Raw genomic sequence first — 20594 nt, 5'->3', positions numbered from 1 at the left:
GGGGCTGAGCCCCTGTGGCTGCATCCTCCAGCTCCACATCCCTGGGGAGCACAACAGGACAGGGGGCATGCAGTGGGATGAGGCTCTTGACGTGTGGCACAGGCATTGGGAGGTGCAAGTGAGACGCAGGATGCACTGCAGAATTCAGGAGAGCAGATTTCTCTCTGTGTGTGCCTTTTGCTTTTGAGTCAATGCAGGATTCTTGATGTTGCTCTAACGTGTATTTTTGTCTCGCTTGTAACTTCCTGGGACTCTGCTGTTTTGTTGTGATGCACCAGCCTCATGATTCCCCTGCTGTGCTTGAGCTTGAGCTGGCTGCCAAAGTATAGACCGGGAGGGATGAAGCCAGTGCTGTGCAAACCACCAAAGCCCCTTGGAGCTGGTGTCCAGAGGCCAGGAATGTCGCAGCAGCACACCCTGCTCTGGGCTTCGCCTCAGGGTTCCCTGCTCCAACAGGTAGGGAGCACAGCCTGGCTGCGGTGGAGCCTTTCCTTGGTGAGGAGGGGATCCGTGACTCTCCCTGGTAGCCGGCTGCCCTGCCAAGCTGCGCCCCAGCCCGGAGATGACAAAGTGCCCTTTAGTTAATTGCAGAACGGATCGCCTGGAGTTAAAAGTTCTGATTTATACGACTATGGCTCTAACTGCTCAATAACATGGGCCCGTAATCTACTTTCATTTCAAACAGAAGGGTGATTTATGGGGCAGCATGCCGCTTTCGCTCAGAAATGAGGTGTTCAACATATGCTCTGTTGACATAAATTTGGAATTTATCGCTCCTGTCAAAACTGCCTGTTGGACAAAGGTGCGCATTAAGGCAATAAATGGCTCGGAATAGTTTTCTGTCAAATTTCCTAACCATTGTATTCACTCTGTTTGAGGGGGAAAATATACACTTAAAAGTAATCAAACAGCCAAAAGCCATGCGTCTTGTTTGGCATGGAGGGAGGAGAGGGGGTCTCCTCCCTGCTCCCCAAAAGAGGCATCAGGGAGGGGCCAGGCAATGGGAGCCCCTTAGAAATAGCAGAAGGTCTTTGGATGCTGGATGTTGGTGGTGAGCTGCATGCAGGGTCTTTGGGTACCAGTGCAGCTCCAGGATGCTCTGCTGAGCCCCCGCATCCCCTGGGAGCAGGCAGCAGCGTTTGCCACCGATCCCGGCCCTTCAGACGAAGCACCCTGTGGGGAGAACTCATAATTTTTACACGGCACGGCCTTGCTGGAGTCGCTGTCCCTTTGAAGTGCTTCTTGCAGGGCATTTACAGGCCCTTTTAATTACCGGCAGCTTGCAAGGGGCCAGCCTCCCTCCCAGCTTTTGTTTGCCGGTGCTGGGTGGGGAGGGGGCATTGCCCCAGCACCACTTTGTGTCCTGCCTGGACACAAGTGAGCCCTTTGCCCTGCACCAGGGCTCACTTGGGTCGGTTCCTGGCCCAGGATTCCTGCGCAGCCTTGTCCCTCTGTGCTGGAGCATCCTCCAGGAATGTCTGTGACCTGGAGGCATTGGCCATCTTCATGTCTCTGGGTACCCTGAGCATTGCGTTGAGTGGGAATTACAGGGGGAAAGGTGCTTTCCCCGGTGCTGCTGCTCGCCATCCCACTGGTGCCTTCTCAGCTGATGCACTCTCAGGGACCTTGCGGGAGAAGGGGAGTATGTGGAGCAGCATCGGGTTGGAATAATAAAACATAGTTTATCTGTTTGCGCTCGACTTCGGGCAGCCTTGTGGAGCTGTGATGTATTTTAACACCCTCAACTCCCCCCGCGCCCCCGTTTCTGGAGGCACAACTTTAGAAGCACATATTGATCTTTCCCCTCAGATCTTAACAGCCCAAGCAACCGTAATACCTTGCTTACATCTGCCAGGTTTTTGTGCAGTTTTGCAACATCTCCTTAATCCGGTGAGCAGAAATAGAACGTTTCAATCATATTTTGCTACCGGGAAACCAAGCAGATAAAGCACTTTAAGACCTTGTTGAAAGGGACTGTGCAAGATGGCGAGCGATAAGATCGTCCTGCAGGCAGGCGCTGAACGGAAAACTTTTGTTGCCGCTGAAATTTGTTGATAGAGATATTGCAAATAAATTACTCTCCGAGCACCTGGTGCCTTAAGACAGTGAGGAGCTGACACGGCTCAGGGAAAGGGATGGCACGTGCAGATTTTGGGCACCCTGCTCTTGTGTTTCCTCTTTACATGCTGGCGAAGGTGGGAATGGAGGTCTGCCCACATGCCCTGGCTTGGACTGTGCTGTTGTCCATCTCGCCATGGACATGGAGGATGAATGGCTGCCCCTGGGAAGGTGATCTTGGGTTGATCCAGCTTTTGGGTATCCATGATCGAGCAAGGTTGCTTTGGCTGTTATTTCTATAGGCTTGGGTGACGCAGAGAAAGGAGACTTGTGCTTTTGTTTCTGCCTTGTTTCTTGAGACTCACTGGAGAAAACCTCCAAACCTCCATGTTTCCCTTGGACTAATTAACCGATTACATTTAATTCACTGAAAGGCTCTGAGAGGCGGGCGCTGGCACGGGGATGCTGCGCCCTTCCCAGCAAAGTGGTTTAAGCCCGGCGCTAAGTGCAGGAGCGAGCTGAGCCCGAGCCAGGGGAGCGTGACAGGCATGTCCCTAATTAAACATGCAAACGGAGGAGGTTGTCGCTCCTTGAGCTGACTTGCTGGCAGCACCAGTCTGTCAGGAGGCTGGTGGTTTATTTATTTTTGCAAGGCAGATAAATCCTTTGGATTGTAAACCTTCTTGGCCTGAATTCGTGCATGACTCTTAATCCTCCGCTATGACACAGTGAATTCAGGACAAGCCTGATTAATAATTACATTATACAGCAAAGTTGAGAGTTGAAATCGACTCCTGCTCTTTTCCTCCCTGCTCTCTTTCTGCTCCTCTGCTGAACATCCCTGGGTCTCCTCCCGTGGTCCGACAGGTCCCGCACTGCTGCTCAGTATCCCTGGAAAGCGGGATGGCCGGGTGGGGTGCAGGGCTGGCTGCTTTGCACAGGGACATGCTTGCAGGGGAATTGGAGCCTGTGCAGCACCCGACAGGGGAAGGTTTGGGGCTCCGGGCTCTCTGCAGCTGCAAGGGATGATCCTGCTAGGGCTTGGAGCAGCGGCAGCTTCACGCCAGTAAAGCTCACACTTGGAGGGGGGGTGTACAGCTCACACTGAGGTAAACCTCCCTGTGGGCCAGGTGGAAGGTCCTTGCACAGCCTGAGCCCTCCCGCTCAGCATCCAGCCTTGGACAAGAACGTTTCTGTTTTGTCTTTGGCAACAAGGCAATAAAAATACGCTCGTCTCGCTGCAGGGCGATGATAAATGGTGGATGCGATCAGAGGTCGGCACGCAGCAATTTGCTGTGTTGCTCCTCAAACACATACAAATACTTCTCTGTTTACAGCATCCGATTTTGAAACTCTGCACGTGTGCCTGGCGCGAGCTGCGAGCGGCCGCCAAGGTGTGGCTGCTCCAGCAGCCAGCACACTGGATGGAGGCATCTGGGACCAGGGGGCTTCTTGTCAACGCTGCCTTCGAGCGCAGGGCTGGGTTGCTTTGCTGAAGAGTCTGTTTATCACCACCAGTGTGGTGAAATAAAGCAATGAGCACCGTTCCGGGTGTTGCATATCCATCTATGCTCTTGGAGTGGTAGTTTAGAGGGAAGCGGTGCTTGGGAGAAGGAATTGTTCAGGGAGAGGGACCACCCTTGGGTGGCAGCGATGGCTCGTGGAGTGAGATGGAGCTTAGTTGGTTGATTGCTGTTGACTTGGGCAACACCCCTGCCCATGTCTCTGCAAGCACTGACCCATTACAGGTTATTTCAGTTCACTGAGAGCTCCAGCATGCCACAGTGGTTTGGTACCCAAAGATGGAACAGCAGCATACTCACAGTAAAGAGAGAGAAGAAGTGTGGGGTCTGGCTGCTGCGGCCAAGCCCAGCACCCACTGCACGAGCTGGTAGGGAGATGCGGTGATGGGTACCCGGCTGCAGGGGGATGCTCAGCCCTTGGCGTGATGCGGGATGGGTGATGCAGCCGGGAGGTTGCGCAAGGCGCCCGGGCGTAGCTCAGTCTGTACCTTGTGGTGCCAGGAAATGGTGAGTGGCATGTTTCCTGTTTGCGAGCTGGTGGTTAAGGTTTCTGCTTATGAGTTGTGTCATGCTGAATTTGGATGGAAATTGGGATTCGGTTACAAACGCATACAAACAACCTCTTAAAATCTTTTTTTATTCTTATTTCTTTGGAGTACAGTACCTTTTCCAGACGCACTCGGTGCATGGGGGGGGGGGGGGGGGGGGCTAGTTTGCCAGCACATCTTTTGCATTAACTCCTGATTTCAGATTCATCAGGTTTATTTAAAGGCTGCAACTATAGTTATGATGGCAATCACTAAAGAGGAGAAGGCAACCTTGCCAATGGGGAATCACACAGGACCTCCCATCCGTGCCCTTCCTGTAGGGCTCCTCAAACCAGGACCAGTGCAGGTCGATGTGGGGTGCATGAAGTATCAGTGATGTTTTGGATGAGTTTTCCCCATGCACAGGAGGACTAAACCCTCTCTCTTGTCCCCCAGGAAGCTGCACAGTGGGATGAAGACGTACGGATGCGAGCTGTGCGGAAAGCGGTTCCTCGACAGCTTGCGGCTGCGAATGCACTTACTGGCTCACTCAGGTGGGTCGGGATGGGGATGCACGGGTGGGATGGAGGACGGAGGGTGGGATGCCCTCTGTGCTGAGGTGCTGCACCTGTGGGACTCACACATCCTGTCAGCAGGAGAAGCATGTGGCACCGGCTGTGCCCTTCCCAGGGCAGCACGTTGCAGCCTTGGCCTCCAGTGCCCAGTAATTTGATGGATTTAATTTTTCTTTTTTTGGAATTTGTTTTCAATTCCTTAATTGGGGAAATATTTTCCGGGCTGAGCAGCTCGGAATAGCAAACTGTGCGTGCACGCAGCTGTGTGTTGTGTTGGTCCAGCCCTGCTTGTTCTGTGAGCATCGCCTCCGTGCCAGATCCCGTGTGCGTCCTAGGGCCGCACTCGCTGCGGACAGGCGCCCACCGCACGTCCATTAGCAGAGCTGCTGTGGAATTAGGCGTTCTCTGCCTAATGAATCTAACCAGCAGGTTCACATGATGCAGGCCCTTTAATTAAATAGATAGGGAAGGGCTGGAGTACTGTGCTGGTGGGAAGACTTGTGCTCGGCAAGTCAATGAAGGCCAGTGTTTGCGCACGTGGGTCCTTGTACAGCAGGGGGTTAAGGTGAAGAAGTGCACATGGCCACAGGACCCTGTGCTCAAACGTAGGTGGGAGCCCTTGTCCCACTCCTTTGAGGGCAAATCATTGGGGTGCAGGTACTGAAGCCAAAGCTGTGCTTGCAGGTGGCTTTGCAAGGCAGCTAGATTGTATTTTACATTTTTAATAGATTTTTGCCTATTTTTTCCCCTAATATGATATCCTTTTTTTCCCCACTCCCCTTTGCCTGCACTGAGGGGCACAGGGCAGAGATGCTTGCCTTCTGCTTTTCATGGTGGTGGAGCTGACCCTGACCCCAAATCCACCCCAACACTTTTTGGGTTGGACACCAGCTCCTTGGGGGGCCTGCAGGCAGCACCAGGTTACTGGAGCTCATTCCTGGGATGCTGGTCCCACCTCCCAGTGATGGTCCCTGAGATGCTGGTTTCCCCCCCCCCAGACTGGGGTGCAGGATGCTGGTCCTCCCATTGCTGGTCCCCAGGATTCTGGTTTCCCCCGGTGCTGGGGTGCAGGGTGCTGGACCCCCTGTTGCTGGTCCCTGGGATGCTCTTCCTCACTGTCCCTGGGGTGCAGGATGCTGGTCTCCCCATTGCTTGTCCCCCCATTGCTTGTCCCCAGGATGCTGGTTTCCCCTGGTGCTGGGGTGCAGGATGCTCATCTCCCTGTTGCTGTTCCCCAGGATGCTGGTTTCCTCCAGTGCTGGGGTGCAGGATGCTGGTCCCCCTCCCTGTTGCTGGTCCCTGGGATGCTCTTCCCCCCTGTCACTGGGGTGCAGGATGCTGGTCCCCAGGATGCTGGTTTCCCCCAGTGCTGGGGTGCAGAATGCTGGACCCCCTGTTGCTGGTCCCTGGGATGCTCTTCCCCCCTGTCACTGGGGTGCAGGATGCTGGTCCCCAGGATGCTGGTTTCTCCCGGTGCTGGGGTGCAGGATGCTCATCTCCCTGTTGCTGGTCCCCAGGATGCTGGTTTCCCCCAGTGCTGGGGTGCAGAATGCTGGAACCCCTGTTGCTGGTCCCTGGGATGCTCTTCCCCCCTGTCCCTGGGGTGCAGGATGCTGGTCCCCAGGATGCTGGTTTCTCCCGGTGCTGGGGTGCAGGATGCTCATCTCCCTGTTGCTGGTCCCCAGGATGCTGGTTTCCTCCAGTGCTGGGGTGCAGGATGCTGGTCCCCCTCCCTGTTGCTGGTCCCTGGGATGCTCTTCCCCCCTGTCACTGGGGTGCAGGATGCTTGTCCCCCCATTGCTCGTCCCCCCATTGCTGGTCCCCCCCGTCGCTGGCGCGCTCGGCTCATGTTTGTTATGGTGGCGTTGGCTCGCAGCCCGTGCTGGCGGGCGGCCAGCTTTGTGGGTACAGTATGTACAGTGAGCGCGGAGCCAAGCGCCGCAGCCGCAGCGTTCACCGGGGCTCTCGTTGTTATGATTCCTGCCGGTCCGGCGCGCGGGGGCGGGGAGGGCTCGCAAGCAGCCGCCGCGGATTCCAGCGCTGTTATTTATTAAAGCAGGAGACCTTTGCACCTCTCCCCTCGCCTCCCCCCTCGGCCGGCCCGGGATGAAGCGGGGCTGTGCCGGAGCGGCGGCACGGGGGCTCTGAGGGTGCCCATGGGCGGTGGGTTTAACTGGGAGGTCCACCTCAGGGTGATGGCAGGTGCCCCCCTTCAGCAGCCCTCCGTGCCAAAGGCGGCAAATGCTGTGTTTAGGAGAGGTTGGCGAGTGTTTACGGGAGAAACCTGATGGTAAAGGAGCATTTAAATTGGGGACCAGCCCGTGGGGCTGTGGTGCCCCCGCAGCGCGGTGGGTGCTCGGTGGTGTTATCGCTGTGGCCTTGTAGGTGCGAGGTAAATACTCAGCCGAATGTTTACGCTCCAGGAGGAAGCGTAAACGGAAAGCCTTTAATGCCGGTAAAGCCTTTCCCTGCCTGCTGCCCGGCGCCTGCAGCCCTGCGCTCCCAAACTGGTAAAGGCAATGTTGAGACACCCCTCCCCCTGGAAAATGAAGTGGAGGTGGAGAACACAGCTCCGTGGTGGTGTGGTTGAGACGTGCCTTAGCTTTGACCCAGGGAGGCTGGTCCTGGTGCCACCACTCACTTCTATGAAGCAGATACTCGGTGGGTGCACTTGCTGGCATTCAGGGGTGCCAGTCACCACCCAACCTGTGCTGAGCTGGGTTTACTCCCCAGGATAGGGAGGAAGCAAGACAGGTTTCTGCCTCGGACCCCACTTGCTTTGCCTCTCATCCATCAGAAGGATCTGCCACGGAGATGGCTGCCGTGGCATCCCTATGAACGGGGGCAAGCACGAGCAGCGCACAGGGATGCAGGTGGGCAGCACGCAGGCAGCACACCCGCAGCCCCCTGCCCATATGGCCAAGGGCTTCCCTCTGCACCCAAATGTGCTCGGTTCATCCCTTTCCCTTAGGAGGGGCTGCAGGAGAGCGCTGCTGTTGGGGGGGGGGGGGGGGTTCACCCCATTGCCACCCCCTTCCCCCGTGGTGCCGGTGGGGCGATGGCAGCTCAGGCCCCTTGCCCCGGCCGGCGGTGGCTCTGGGGCAGGCGTCCCCCCCGCCGCGGCTGGCCGGCGTCCCGCGCTCGGTCCCGGGTGATGTCAGCGGCCTGCCGGCAGGTCTGGATGTTCTGCCAGCGTTCCCGCGTTTATGATCATCCGCAGATGTGCATCCAAGAACACACTGTACCCACAGCAGAAATTAATGCAGGCTTGACTGCCGGCCAAGCCGCGCACACGGGGGAGAGGAAGAAAGAAAACAAAAACTGTTTAATGCTGTTTATAAATTATACACTGGCTGATGAAAAATACATTTCTCTCCCCCCACCTCCCCTCCCTCCCTCCCTCCCTCCCCATCCTCTCTGCCTCGAGAGCCTGAGCTGAGACCAGAAGAATATGGTTTGCTTTTGAGCTCCTGTTTTGGCTGGGTTCCTGGACCCGGGCGCTGGCTCGGAGCCAGTGGCTTGCTCCCCCCCGCCGCCCTTACCTGATGAAACACATTGATTTTTCACCCGCTGCCACCTCTCCCCACCCCCCCTCTCGGCTGTCCCTTGTTCCCGATGGGTTTGGTGCGGGGAGCCCAAACCCCTCACGTCGCTGTGCTCCCCATACCAAACCCACCCCAGGGGCTTCCCTCTGCCTTGTTACCAGTAAACGTGCGTGGCCATCGCTGCCATTTCTGATGGGTGGGGGAAACTTCCCAAACTTCCCCCGAGGTTGCAGTGCCGGAGCCCCCCCTTTCCTGGGGTACCTGGGGGGCAAGAGCCCCCCATCCCTGCCCACCCCTGCGCATCCCTCCCCACGCGCTCGCCAGCCATTTATGCGGCTTTTGTGGTGTGTTTTTTTCCCTTTAATACCACTAATGTTTATCATTTGCCCAACAGGCTTGACAGATTTTGTTTCCTGTCGAGCGCGCGGCTGCGGAGCCCCCCCGGTTGCCAAGGAGCCGCCTCCCCGCACCGTCACGGGCTGATTTGGTATTCCGCGCGGCGCCCCGCCGCATTTCTGTATGCAAGACAAAGTGTTTTGATGGAGGACGATTGCAGGAGTGTCTGGAGGCTGTTTGGAGTTTTATGGGCTGTGCAGTACGCGCCGTGCTCTCTTGCTCGCCGAGAGGGGCTGACAGGGCTTTGGAGGGGGTTTGTCATCTTTTACCCACTGAGAGGAGGGAGCAGCGGAGGGGAGGGGGGAATGGTGCAGGAACCGGCCCCTTATGGCTCCTTGGCTCAAAATCAGGATGCTTTTCTCTATCTGTACATGGAAATGCCCCCTGCTCCACCCATCGCCATGTGGCATGGGGTTGATGGGGCTGGCAAGGGTTTGGTGGTGATGTTGCTGGTGGTCCCCTGTCATTCACCCCGAGCCCCCACCCCATCATTCCAGGTGCTTCCCCAGCCTTGCTGATGCGTGAGATGGTGCTTGGAGCATCCTTCCCGTTAGAGCTGCCCGTGGTCTGCGTTCACTCAGGTGATGATTGTGGTGTTTGGCCAGGAGAACCACCAAGACCCCCCGGGTCCCCCCCTGAAGCCGGGGAGGAAGGCGTGGGGTGATGGCGAAGCGGTGGCACGCCTGGGCTTATCCTATCTGCTGGCTTAGCTGGGCATCGGGCTCAGCTCTGGAGTCCCTCGGACTTCCTGAAGCCTGCTCCTGGCTCCTTTTCCCATATCCAATTATTGCCTTTTGATAGCACTCTGGGAGAAGAGGAGGTGAAGCTCTTTGCCTCCTAAATCCAAGCCTGCTCCACAGCTCCATCCTTTTCTGGCCCTTCCTGGGTTTCTCCGGTACGTTTTTTTGGTGTAGAGATTTTCACGGCTGTCTCTTGCACTCGGGTGAAACAGGGGAGAAGGGAAATGACGATGATAATAATAATAACAGCAATAATAAAAATCAAAAAGCAGCTTGATGTGGGCAAAAGAAGAAAGCAAGAGAATGGGGTAGAGAACAGGCTAAATTTAAAATTGTAATTGGCTGACTTCCACAGGCTTGCGGGTGTTTTAATGACTCATAATAACTTCATTTAAAACCAGCTGAGCAGAAAATAGATTGGAGAGGAGCCTCAGGCCATTATGGATTTGTGTTTTTTTGAGGAGCGCTGTTTTGGGCAGGCAGGAAGGCGCTGGCGGAGGGCTCGGCTGCGCCGTGCCCGGGTTGGGGGTCTGCCCGGCAGAGATTGCACACGCACCGGGCACGCCACTGCTGCTTCCCCCCTTTGCTTCCCTTTTGCTGATTAAAAATAGACGCCTTGAGGTATTATTTTAGCAACGCTGTGGTTTGGTGCTTTTTTTTCTTTGCACTTTTGATGTGGTAAATGGAACATAAATAAAATTGTTTTTGAAATTACTGAATTAATTAGGTAGTAAAGCGACGACAGTGCATAAATTTACTCGGCAATTTTTTTTTTTAATCCATATTTCCGCCCCCCACCACCTTCTCACCAATTACAGCCTGTTAATAATATATGATCCCAAATTTTTGTCGATCCCCTGTGCTGGGGGAGGGAGGGGCATAGATGTTGCATAGTGCCAGTGTGCTGCAAGCACGGTGGGGAAGGTCTGGGTCCTCCCCCCCACCCTCCTCACCTATTTCCTATCTTCCTCCCACTTTACCCATCCTCTTCCTCCAAAGGATGCTCCCTACAAATCGTTTTCCTTTTCCCTTGTTTTCTCCTTGGATACAGTTTGTATTGTTAGGGCACCTCTCCCTACAGCTCATTGGCTTCCAGCCCCATGGAAGTTGATCTCGTGGCCAGGGATGGGGACATGGATGGATTGAGTTGGGAAGGGGCAGGAGGCATTGGCTGTGCCTGGCCCCTCTGCTGTGCTCCTTGGCAGGGAGAGGGCTGGGAAACTATGGCCATTGAGGGGCTGCAGACCCCAGTTAGGGGCCGGGCAGCAGCAAGGGCAAGTGGGTGAAGCATTGGTGTTTTTAGCCAGTTCTGGGATGTTTTACTACTTCCTACCATCCAAAGTGCTAAAACTGGAGAGCCTGTTTCTGGTCCCCAATAAAGTAATAAAAGTGAATGGGTGTTGGGAGGAACTGTTACGATGATAGCGGCTAAAACCGGAGGAGCTCTGATCTCAGATTCAGCTCAGCCTGGATTGAGGGGAGGGGGCTGCAGATGGTGCCCGACTCAGCTCATGGGGATGCCCTTTGGGTGCTCATCCTGTTTCTGAGCGCTGCCTTAAGCCCCAGTGCTGCTGGGCTGCTCCTTTGCCTTTCTTTTGGGGTCTGTTAGCTCAGGCCAGGGCTGCCCCTCGGAACCGCTGCGCCGGGGGCACCATGGTCCTGGCAGGGAGCACGAGGGGCGGCGATGACTCTGCACATCGTGGCTCCGCGCGGCGCAGGCACCTTTATGAGGCACAAGCTATAAATTTTCTGGGGGGGCTGGTGCCAACCGCGAGGCTCGCGCCGGAACACGGCCGATCCTTGGCAGCACGCGGAGTCCCGTTCCGTCCCGTTGGGAAGATCATCCCCACATATCTGTGTAGTGTAGGCGATACGAGGCGCTCGCTAAAAATACCCTCCCTGAGCATGTGCTTACGTTCGGAGGGCTAATGGCTTCGATGGGTGTCGTTTAAAGCATGGGGGGGGGGGGGCAGAAAGCCGTGACACGGGCTGTGGATGTGCTGCTTTCCAACATGTCCTGCTCCTTTTAATAACAAACAGCGAGCCGCGGTGTTTTTTTTCTGAGCCCTGTTATAATAAGCTCAGATGTTGGATGACATTTTTCCCGGTGACTCACATAGTAAAATTAACCTTGAACTATTTACATATTCAATCGCCGCCCTCCCTCCTCCTCCTCCTCCTGCGCTCCCCCCGCTCCCGAGCGTGTGTACATTACAGGAATCCTGGCTCTGTATCAGGTTTTGTTTTGCTGATGAGAAAAAAAAAAGAGAGAGAAAAAAATTCCCGGGCCTGGAGTACACATCTACTTGAGGGAAAGAACACGCAGTCCTGGCCTTTGGAAATTGGCAGGCGGCGTACTGTTCCCGCGCTGATAAGAGGTACTGTAAATAAAACTGTACGGCAGCGCCTGCTGTAAAATGCCCCGTGTCTGTACTCATTGTTCTGACAGCTCCGGCTTTTTTTGGGTCCGCTGTTTTGGTACACACTGTGCTTCCTTACGTAAGTGAGCGCGCCCAGCTCCTCCCGCCCCTCGCCCTGTTTATTTTCGCCTTGCCAGGAATTTTTCCTGCCTCCCCCCCCCTGCCCCCTTCTCCTTCCCCACCACCCCACGGCCAGATGCTGGCTGCCTTCCCCTTCCCTTGCTGTGCCTCTGTGGGCTGCCACTGTCCCTCCAGTTGTGTGGGTTTGGGGGGCACCAGCACACATGTCCTCCCCCCTCACCCCATGTAGAAGTGGGGCGAGCAGCAGCAAACCCCACGTTCAGCCGGACCCCCGCAGGGCAGGCACAGGACCCCCTGCACCCAGTGGGATGCACTGCCCCTGAGACCTGTTGCTGTGACACGTTGCTGCATCCTCGTGGATCACGCTTCGCCGCGGTGGGGCTGGGAGCATTGAGTGGCGATGGAGAGTCATTGCCTAGGCAACTGCCGGCTGCACATTGCCTGTGCTGCGGGGGGGGGGGGGGGGGGGGGGGCAGCCCATGGCCGCTGCCCCATCGATCCCCAGCCCATCGCCATCCCGGGAGTCCTCGGTGCCCTTTGTGGCCACGCTCCTCTCTCTGCTGTGGGTGAAGAGAGGAGCCCACAGGCAGCAGCCACATCCCTACAGCATCCCACATCCCCGAGAGCATCCCCTTGCCCAGCAGCACATGCAGGAGCTGCCCCACCACCCTCCCCACGGTGCCCCACAGCCCTTTTTGTTGTGCTTGTCCCCTCTTGATGGGCCATGTGGCCCGTGCACACCCGGGTTGTTTTGAATGCAAACTTGACATCACGGCGAGGGCGGCGGAGAACAACATATGCACAGTAAACAGGCAGACTGTCATATTGATTAACAGATGAGACCTCTATTATCGATCAGCACTTGGCGAGAAAATTTATCACTTTTAATTTCACCGCTGCCAAATATTTCTGCCTGCGAGCCAGCCGTTACTGAGACAATTTAAAGGCAAAGGAATTCTCTTTTTAATGCAGCTCATGATACCTCCTTCTCTCCGTGTTGCCTTTTCTGTGCACCCTTGTCCAAATCCCACCCCAAGAGGGGTGGAAGGGGATGGCAGATGCTGTCTGGACCCCTGGAAATGGGTGGCATGGCACGCTGCAGAGCAGTGCCCCCACCTCAGAGGCTGCTCTGTCACACTCAGTTCCTCAGAGCAGATGAATCAAACCCTGAAATCTAAGGAGCGGGCCCATGGCTTTGTCCCGCAGTGGTGCTTCAGATGTGGCCTGTATCGTTAATCTGTTTTTATCTGGAAGTTACTTATCTGCTGCTGGGCATCCTGTTTTTCCTCGCCTGAACTAGCAGCACATGTTGATAGCAATTTTCTAAGAACTCCCCCATACCGCACCTCTCTCTGGCAGTCGAAGGTGCATCCTTGGGTACCACTTGACCAGATGCATCCTTGGGTACCACCCTCCAGTACCAGCAACGGCAACTGCAATGGGAAGGGGCAGGAAACCAGTTGCAATTGGGTGGGTTAACAGTGTTAGTGAACACATTGATGTTTAATGATTTAAAAATTATAATAATGTTAATGGTTAAGCTCAGCACTGCTTTCCATGGCTGTGCAAGGGATATAAGATGTGAGGCCTCTCCACTGCACAGGTCCTGTGGCTGTAGCGGTGCCAGTGGCCACAGTCACGTCCCTTGAGTAACCCTCCTCTCTCCTTTCTCTCCCCAGCGGGTGCCAAAGCCCTGGTCTGTGATCAGTGCGGCGCCCAGTTCTCGAAGGAAGATGCCCTGGAGACACACAGGCAGACGCACACAGGTACGTGGCCCTCCCTTTCCATCCTTTGCTTAGGAACAAGTTTAATGTTTAGGCTGCCTTTGGAACCCTTTGCCCAAGGGAGAGCTCAGCCCTTTGCAGTTCCCACCTCTGACCTGCCCAGCTCCATTTCGTGCCTTCCATTTGGTTAAGGTAAGTCGGCTGCGTTCTCTGCTGAACTCTTAATTGGAAGTGGGTTTGTACTTACACTGAAATCTGCGTGTGGCATTTGTCAGGGAAACCTTTAGAGCTTGGATGTTTGCTGCTGACTGGGTTTTGGTTTTGCTGAGCTCACGCTGGTGCTGTTGGTAGCAGGAGGAGCGCAACCCATCTCCGGGGTTGAACCAAGCATCCTTGCACCACACAACAGTCCCCCTGGGGTTTTTAAGCCACATGCACCAAAATTCCACCAGCATCACAGCATGTGGCTACTGCACGGGTTTAAGAGAAACTTCCCAAGGGATAAATAGCCTTGTCAGGACTGTTTGGCTGCTTGGGAGCCTATGAGTGATGAGTTACAAATGATTTGTAAATCCCAGCCTGTGCCCATAGGTTTGTTGCTGTTTTCCAGAGCATTATTAGGAACAAATGTGCTGCATCTGGAGAGGTTTTGTGGTGCTGCCATGAGGTGTCTGTTGTGAACATGGCTGCAAGGGTCTGCTGGGTGATAGGGCTGGGCGGTGGGTGTGCAGCCACTCATAGGACCCAAGGACTGGGGTTTGAGGAGCGCTGGACCCTGCTGTGCACAGGAAAGCTCTTTGTCCTGTGCTCCCATCTCCTCTTCCACTTAAACATGGGTTTGAGGCACTGGTTTTAGCGGCACCATTGCGTTTATTGCTCAGCATTAATGCATGCACGTGGGAAATGATGTTGCAGCAAAAGCAAGGTAATTTGTTGCCTCCACAAGCAAAACCCTGTCCCTTTCCAAATGGCTCTTGGCAGTTGGCTTCTGCCACGTTCCACCTATTGCGCTTCCCAGCCCTTCAGCCATCACGGAGCACAAGGAGCTCTTTATGCACCTTGCAAAGGCCGCCTTGCCCTGGAAGGGTTTGCTATGGGGCACAGCAGAGTTCGTGGCTGGGGGGGTCCCAGGTGGAGCCCGTTCAACCTCCCCAAAAGAGGCTGGAGCAGGGCAAAGCGCCCGCTCCTCCTCAGGCTATATCGGGAGCTGTTTAACTGAGCACAGGCTCGGCTTTCAGCACCGAACACCCTGACAAATGCCACTAGCGGCGGTGGTCCGGCCGCTGGGCTGGCACGGGGAGCCTGGCCGGGGGCTGAGGCCTGAGCAGCGATGCAAAGTGCTGTGTCAACGGGTGGGAATAGCTCCGGCTGTCACCCGATCTGGGAGCGGCACTGGCCCGGCACCAGTTCATAAATTGTAAAGTAATTGCTCTCCTTATTATCCCGTGTCGTGCGGCTGGAGGCCGGCTCTGCGGCTCAGGGGCTTTTGAAGAGCCGTGTGTACTGTAGGGTGAGGAGGAGGAAAAGGCTTGTGATGGGGCAGTGAACTGAGCAGGCTGGCTCTGCTCAGGGATCAGTGGCCAAGCCCAGGCAGGGACTTACAGGCAGCCAAGCACACAGCTCCCCGGTCCCGTGTACTTCCCAGACCTGTTGAGGATCCCAGGTGGGAGCCCGGCTGTTGAACAGCTCTTTAGCAGTGACAGCACCCAAAACCATCCGGCACATGCGGAGCAGCCACGTGGCTTTGCTACCAACCTTGGCACTCCTGCAGAGATTAAAGCCCCTTCGGCTGCTGGAACCTGGGGCTGGAGCATGCCAAAGCTCAAAGGGCAATGGGGAAGCGGAGCCCGGGGGACATGGTGACCCATGCGGGGCTGGTTTATCATCACTGCCTCCAGCTGGAAGCACAGCAGCGCAGCTCAGTTACGTGGCAGAGCAGGGCTGGGTGGCCAGGGCAGCCAGAATGAATCGCTTCCTCTCCTCGGGTGGCACGCAGAGGGCCCTGCCCTGGCACAGAAGGCATCCCTCCCCTGCCACTGCTATAATTAACCCCGTTCCCAAATAACGGCATCTGCCAGAACGGGTGTTTTTTGTTGTCCTCCCTTTGCCCTTAGCAGCAGGATCGTTGGCAAAAGATCTTCCACCCTTCCAGGGGAAAAATTAGCCCTTTTTGCTAGAGATACAGATGGATTCCCTCAAAGATGGCATCAAGAACTGAGCGAGGTGTATCTGGTACAGGCTGCCTGAATGCACACACGTGGCTCTGGCACAGGGTGTTTAGGGGAGGATGCAGCACTGGTTGCTGCCAAGCTTTTCTGCAAGGGGTGGACACGTTGAAGGGTTCTTGGGGTCTCTTGTCGGCAGTGGGGCTGTTTCTTGGGTGAGTAGTCAGGATCTAGGACCCAGGACCCCTTTTATTACACTTACTTTTTCCTACTACCCTTATCGGTCCTCTGAACTATAGTGCAAGATGTGAAGGCAGCCTGTTGTACATGTGCTGCATCAACCACTGCCCGTCTCTTACAGCAGAAAACCTCCGCCCTGCTTTCTGAGGCACAGTAAAAGCAATAAGAACGAATGAACGAAGAGTTTCTATGTGTAGTCCCGGAGCTGCTGTGCCTGTTCCAGCCCCACAGGCTCAGGGCTGAGACGCCCTCTCCGGGCATTCACTGTCCTTGGCCCCCATCCCATGGCAATAGGAAAAGCAGCAACTGTTTTGGCTCATCCTCCAGCAGCGCGTACTCGGTGCCACGCTGCAGGGGGGAGCGTGGAAAATTCCTTACCCTTCTCCTAAAATGTAGAGGAAAAACAGAAATGCACTGGGAAGGCAGCCTGAGGACCCCCGGCCAGCGCTGCAGGGGTGCTCGCAGGCCCATGATGGTGTTAATGGGTTTGGGCTCGACTCCGGGCTTTATAAATATCAGAGGTGACTCGTCTGGAGTTTCCTGCCGTGTGCCAAGGCAGTTAACGCGGGTGAGCATGTGCATGGGGCGGTCAGTGGGCAGGGAGGCTCTGCTCCCGACCCACTGCACGTGGGCGTGCTCGACCCCCAATACCGAGTGCTTGTTCTTCGGTAGGTAGTTGACTCCTTGACTTGTGGGGTCAGCGTGCCCCCGGCTGCTCGGTGGAGGGTGTGTGGGAGCCTTCGTCATCCCCTGCCCACATCCCCTGCCCGGCGATGCCTGCACCAGGACGCAGGCATCAGAGAAGAGTTAATAAAACCAACGTGTAACTGAAAATTGAAAAGCTATAAATCTTTCCCCCTTTCCCCCCTCCTTGTTTTTTTTTGTTGCTGGGATGTTGGTAGCGTTTTGATTTAATAGTTGGCCAAACACAAGGGTCTATTTTATTCAGAGTTTACAGGCCTCAGGGCTGTTATTCCTCCAAATTTAATAGCATTGAAATTGCAGGGTTGGCGATAATTTGCCTATCACTTTCTGCTCTCCCATTGATGTTTATTGTCAGCGGGATGGAATCTCAATCCGATTCACTTAGATAACATGTCTGTTAAACATTTAGATAATTGTGCCATCATTAACTTGTCACATTATTTCAGAGATTCAAAACAGTCGTGCGGTAGAAGCAGAGGTACAAAGGGAGAAAAACCCAGCTCACAAGAGCAAGAACCTGGGCGAGGAAGTGGTGGTGTTGGTGGGATGCCCTGCACCGGGTTCTGTGGAAAGCCTCAAGAAGCTCAGCCTTTCTCTCTGCCTTGGGAGGGCTTTAACCACTTTTTACCCCCAAAGCAATTTCTGCTCCTGTTCTAAACCACACTGAGGTGGTGCCCTGATTTATTTTCACTATTCTCTTTTTTAATACCAGAGCACTCAGTGTTTTCTAGTAGAAGAGCATTCCAACAACCCTATTGTGGTCTTGGGTTTGCACAGGGGATGCTTGGGAACCCGGAGGAGATGGATGGGGTACCATGCCGGAGCTGCACCGTCACACAGGGCAAATTAATATTTAGTCCAATTTGTTACATATTTGCTTTATGTCCTTTCTTTTGCTTCAGTTTCTCAGTCTCCAAGTGGTACCCACCTAAAAACACCAGTGATGCGATTGATGTACATTGTGCTGGTTTTCTCAGTTTTGGAAATTAAGGATTTTAAGCCAGTGAAGGTTGCATGGAAGCTGGGTGACCCGAGCCATAAATTATGTTGAAGCATAAATTCTGTTTGCCTTAAGCTCAGCATGGCACCGTGAGCCATGGGATCTGCCGGGATGCTCCTCTGCCTCTGATGGCACCAGCAGCCGTCTGCAGTGTCCCTGCTCTGGGTGACTGGGGTTTGGGATATGTGGTTCCTGTCTCTCCACATCCTCTCCCATGGCTCCATCGGAGCAGTGCCCAACCCAGTGTCTTCCCAGGCTGCCTGTGACTTTCTATTACTGTTTGACGGGACTCTGGGGAGTTTCTGGAGTGCAGCTCAATGGGGCTTCTGGGGGAAATACACGGGATAGCATTTTTCTCCGTAGCCAGTGCTAATGCACTGTAGTATTAAGTATGCTTAGAGGTAATTATCCCTTCCATGCTCAGCTCTGTTCCACGGTCCCAGCTGGGGGAGGGAGCACAAGCACAGGCGACGCTGCACGGTGATGCCCAGACCATGCTTTGTGGATTGTCTGTTGGATGTGAGTGTGGATTTTGGATGATCAGGTATGTAAGTGCTCCAAAGCCCCTGTGCGGTCCCCCAGTGTGCTGATGTCCCCTAACACCTCTGTAGGAGGCTGCAAGCAGCAGGCACAGGGCTGAGATGAGATCTGGTTTTGATGCAAGGGTCACGGTTCCTATAGACGATGCTGAGTGCCTTTGATGCACTGGAGAGGAGAAAATTTGTACTGGTTCAAATTGTGGCTCCTGAGCTTAGGAAACAAACCTGGTTCACTGCTGCGTGTGGATGCAAAGACTTGGTTCCAGGCACCTCTGAACACTGGCAGTGCCCAGGGGGAATCCTTGGCCGAGCTGGGAAAACTGGATTTGGGGACCTGCTCCCAGGGGCACCTCTGCAGGTTTGTGGCTTGTGCCCATTGGAAGCCTTCATCACTCAGGAGCGTAACTGACTGTCCCAGCAGCAGTGCTGTGTCCATTGGGTTGCCCCCGCCACCTCCATGTGTGCTGCTGGCCCCAGCTTCTGCGGGGTCTCGGGGTGGTGGGTGCTGGGGGTGCAGCACAGAGCCCCTTTGTCTGACAGTAATGTCCTGTGACAGCGCTTGAAATCCGAGTCCTGGCGTGCATTCCTGACACTGGGAATCTCCCTGCCTCCTGCACCACGGCCCCAGTGATTCCCCACGCTGCAAGGTGGGCTCATGGGGAAGCGCGGTGAGGTCGGGCTTCGTGTGGATTTGCCAGCACCAAGCAGGGAGATGGGAACGTGGCAGAGCCGTGGCACAAGTGGCGGCCAATGGCCAGCCTGTAATTTTCCTGTGCAAATACTATTTAGAGCGCGATGAGAAAAGCCCTTTTGCTAAGCTATGGAGAAATCTTTCTTGTCCTTTAATTCTAGATGAAGGGGATTAGTGTGAACATATTTAACCTCTGACCCGTGGACAAAAGCATTATCAAATTTAGTTGCCGAATGGCTCCCATTTAACTGGACCAGGGCAGTATCTCAGCATTTTCTTTTCCCCTTCCCTCCCTTGAAAGCTTGCATGTCCATTGTTGCCCCTGAAGCACGGGGGGATGTGGCTGCCCTCCTTTTCTCACATTTGGGAGGCTGGTTGGAGACTCTGTAAGGGAAATCAGCCTGGTACAGTCAGTGCTAGAGCCAGAAAGGCTTCAAATAGCAAGCGAGCCCCCCAGAAAGCAAAGCTTTCTGTAGATGGAGCTGGCTTCTCCTTGGTTCTCTTTGGTGCTGTCCGTGTGCCTGCCTGGGGAGGCTTGGAGGACCTTGCCATCCCTCTGGAGCACAGAGCAATGGCTCTCAGACCCCTTCGCTCCTCGTTTTGCTCTGGAGCAGGAAGGAAACCACACTCCGGGCATCGAGGTCCAGGGTGATCCTGGAGGATGCTCGAGGGGCTTTATAGAACAGGGATAAGTGCGGGCGAGGAGGCGGCCGGGGTCTCCTGGTCCGGCGCAGGAATGCCGAGAGGGGCCTCCCGTCAGGAGCCGGTGTCCGTTTACAGTGCATCTCTCATAAACCCGGCGGCGGGGGCGAGGGCAGGGGGACCGGCCCTCCTGGTATGTGATTGATTATCTGGTATTTATGCCATTGAGGACTTTTCAGCGGCTCGGGGTCAGGAGGTCATCTCATGTGTCTTGCTGCAAATCCGCTTCCTTTTGTACAGTGCGGGCTGGGTGAGCAGACACACAAAAACAGCTTTTTCTTTTCCTTGGGAAAAAGGGGAGGGGGGCGGGCTGGTGTCAATGAATTTTTTTTTCAGCCTTTCCTGAATAGTGTCCTTTTTAATTCCAAAGAACTTTTAATTAAAAGTAGCAGGAAAGTTCATCTCGACAAGGTTTAACTTACCTTAGCAGTTACTTTTGTCCCCCGGGATTCGCGTCTCCCCACTTTACACAAAACCCCCCAAGAAACGGGGCAGAGGCTGCTCTCGGGGCCGTTTCGCGGCTCCCCGGGTTTACCAAGGGGCCTTTTCATCTTTTCTCTCTCTTTTTCTTAATGATGGGGGTGCAGCAGCACAAGCAGATGCTGCGAATCCCCGCTTTGTGCCTCACGGCAGCTAAAGGGTCATTTCATCAGCTGCAATGTGAACCAGGGCTCCACAGGGACGGAGGATGCCAGGGTGGTGCCAGCCTGGCTGGGAGAGATCCACGAGTGGCGCGGGTGGGTGATGGGCGGGATGTGCCAAGCAGGGTGGTGGTGATGGTGGTAGTGATGGTGCTGACGGTGGTCTCCCATGAGGTGGGATGCTACAGTGCACCACAGAGAGCAGGATGTAATGCCGCTGACCAGGGGCAGCATGTGCTATCCCCTGAAACCCTCCTGGCAGGGAAAAGCATGTGCCCACCGTGACGTGCCCATTGGCAAACACTCATGGTGGAGATCTTTG

At 55.1% G+C, this 20594-nt stretch overlaps 2 protein-coding genes across 4 annotated transcripts in view; both read left to right on the top strand.

Moving 5' to 3' along the window:
• Positions 1–20594, top strand: part of UBE4A (ubiquitination factor E4A) — a 130506-nt gene that overhangs the window by 43997 nt on the left and 65915 nt on the right. The gene's annotated exons all lie outside the window — the stretch shown is intronic.
• Positions 1–20594, top strand: part of ZBTB16 (zinc finger and BTB domain containing 16) — a 68463-nt gene that overhangs the window by 37642 nt on the left and 10227 nt on the right. For all 3 annotated transcript variants that reach the window (XM_057428265.1, XM_057428267.1, XM_057428266.1), the window contains exons 3-4: positions 4565–4662; positions 13545–13631. In XM_057428265.1, coding sequence (XP_057284248.1) covers positions 4565–4662; positions 13545–13631 — 185 coding nt within the window. The remainder of the gene's footprint in view (positions 1–4564; positions 4663–13544; positions 13632–20594) is intronic.

The sequence above is a fragment of the Pezoporus wallicus genome, unplaced genomic scaffold (assembly GCF_028554395.1).
Source record: "Pezoporus wallicus isolate ANWC-B61680 ecotype Strahan unplaced genomic scaffold, APGP_CSIRO_Pwel_v1 contig_7819, whole genome shotgun sequence".
In the NCBI taxonomy this organism is placed as follows: domain Eukaryota; kingdom Metazoa; phylum Chordata; class Aves; order Psittaciformes; family Psittacidae; genus Pezoporus; species Pezoporus wallicus.
Note: the sequence above shows the minus strand (reverse complement) of the source record. Positions and strands in the feature narration are given on the sequence as shown.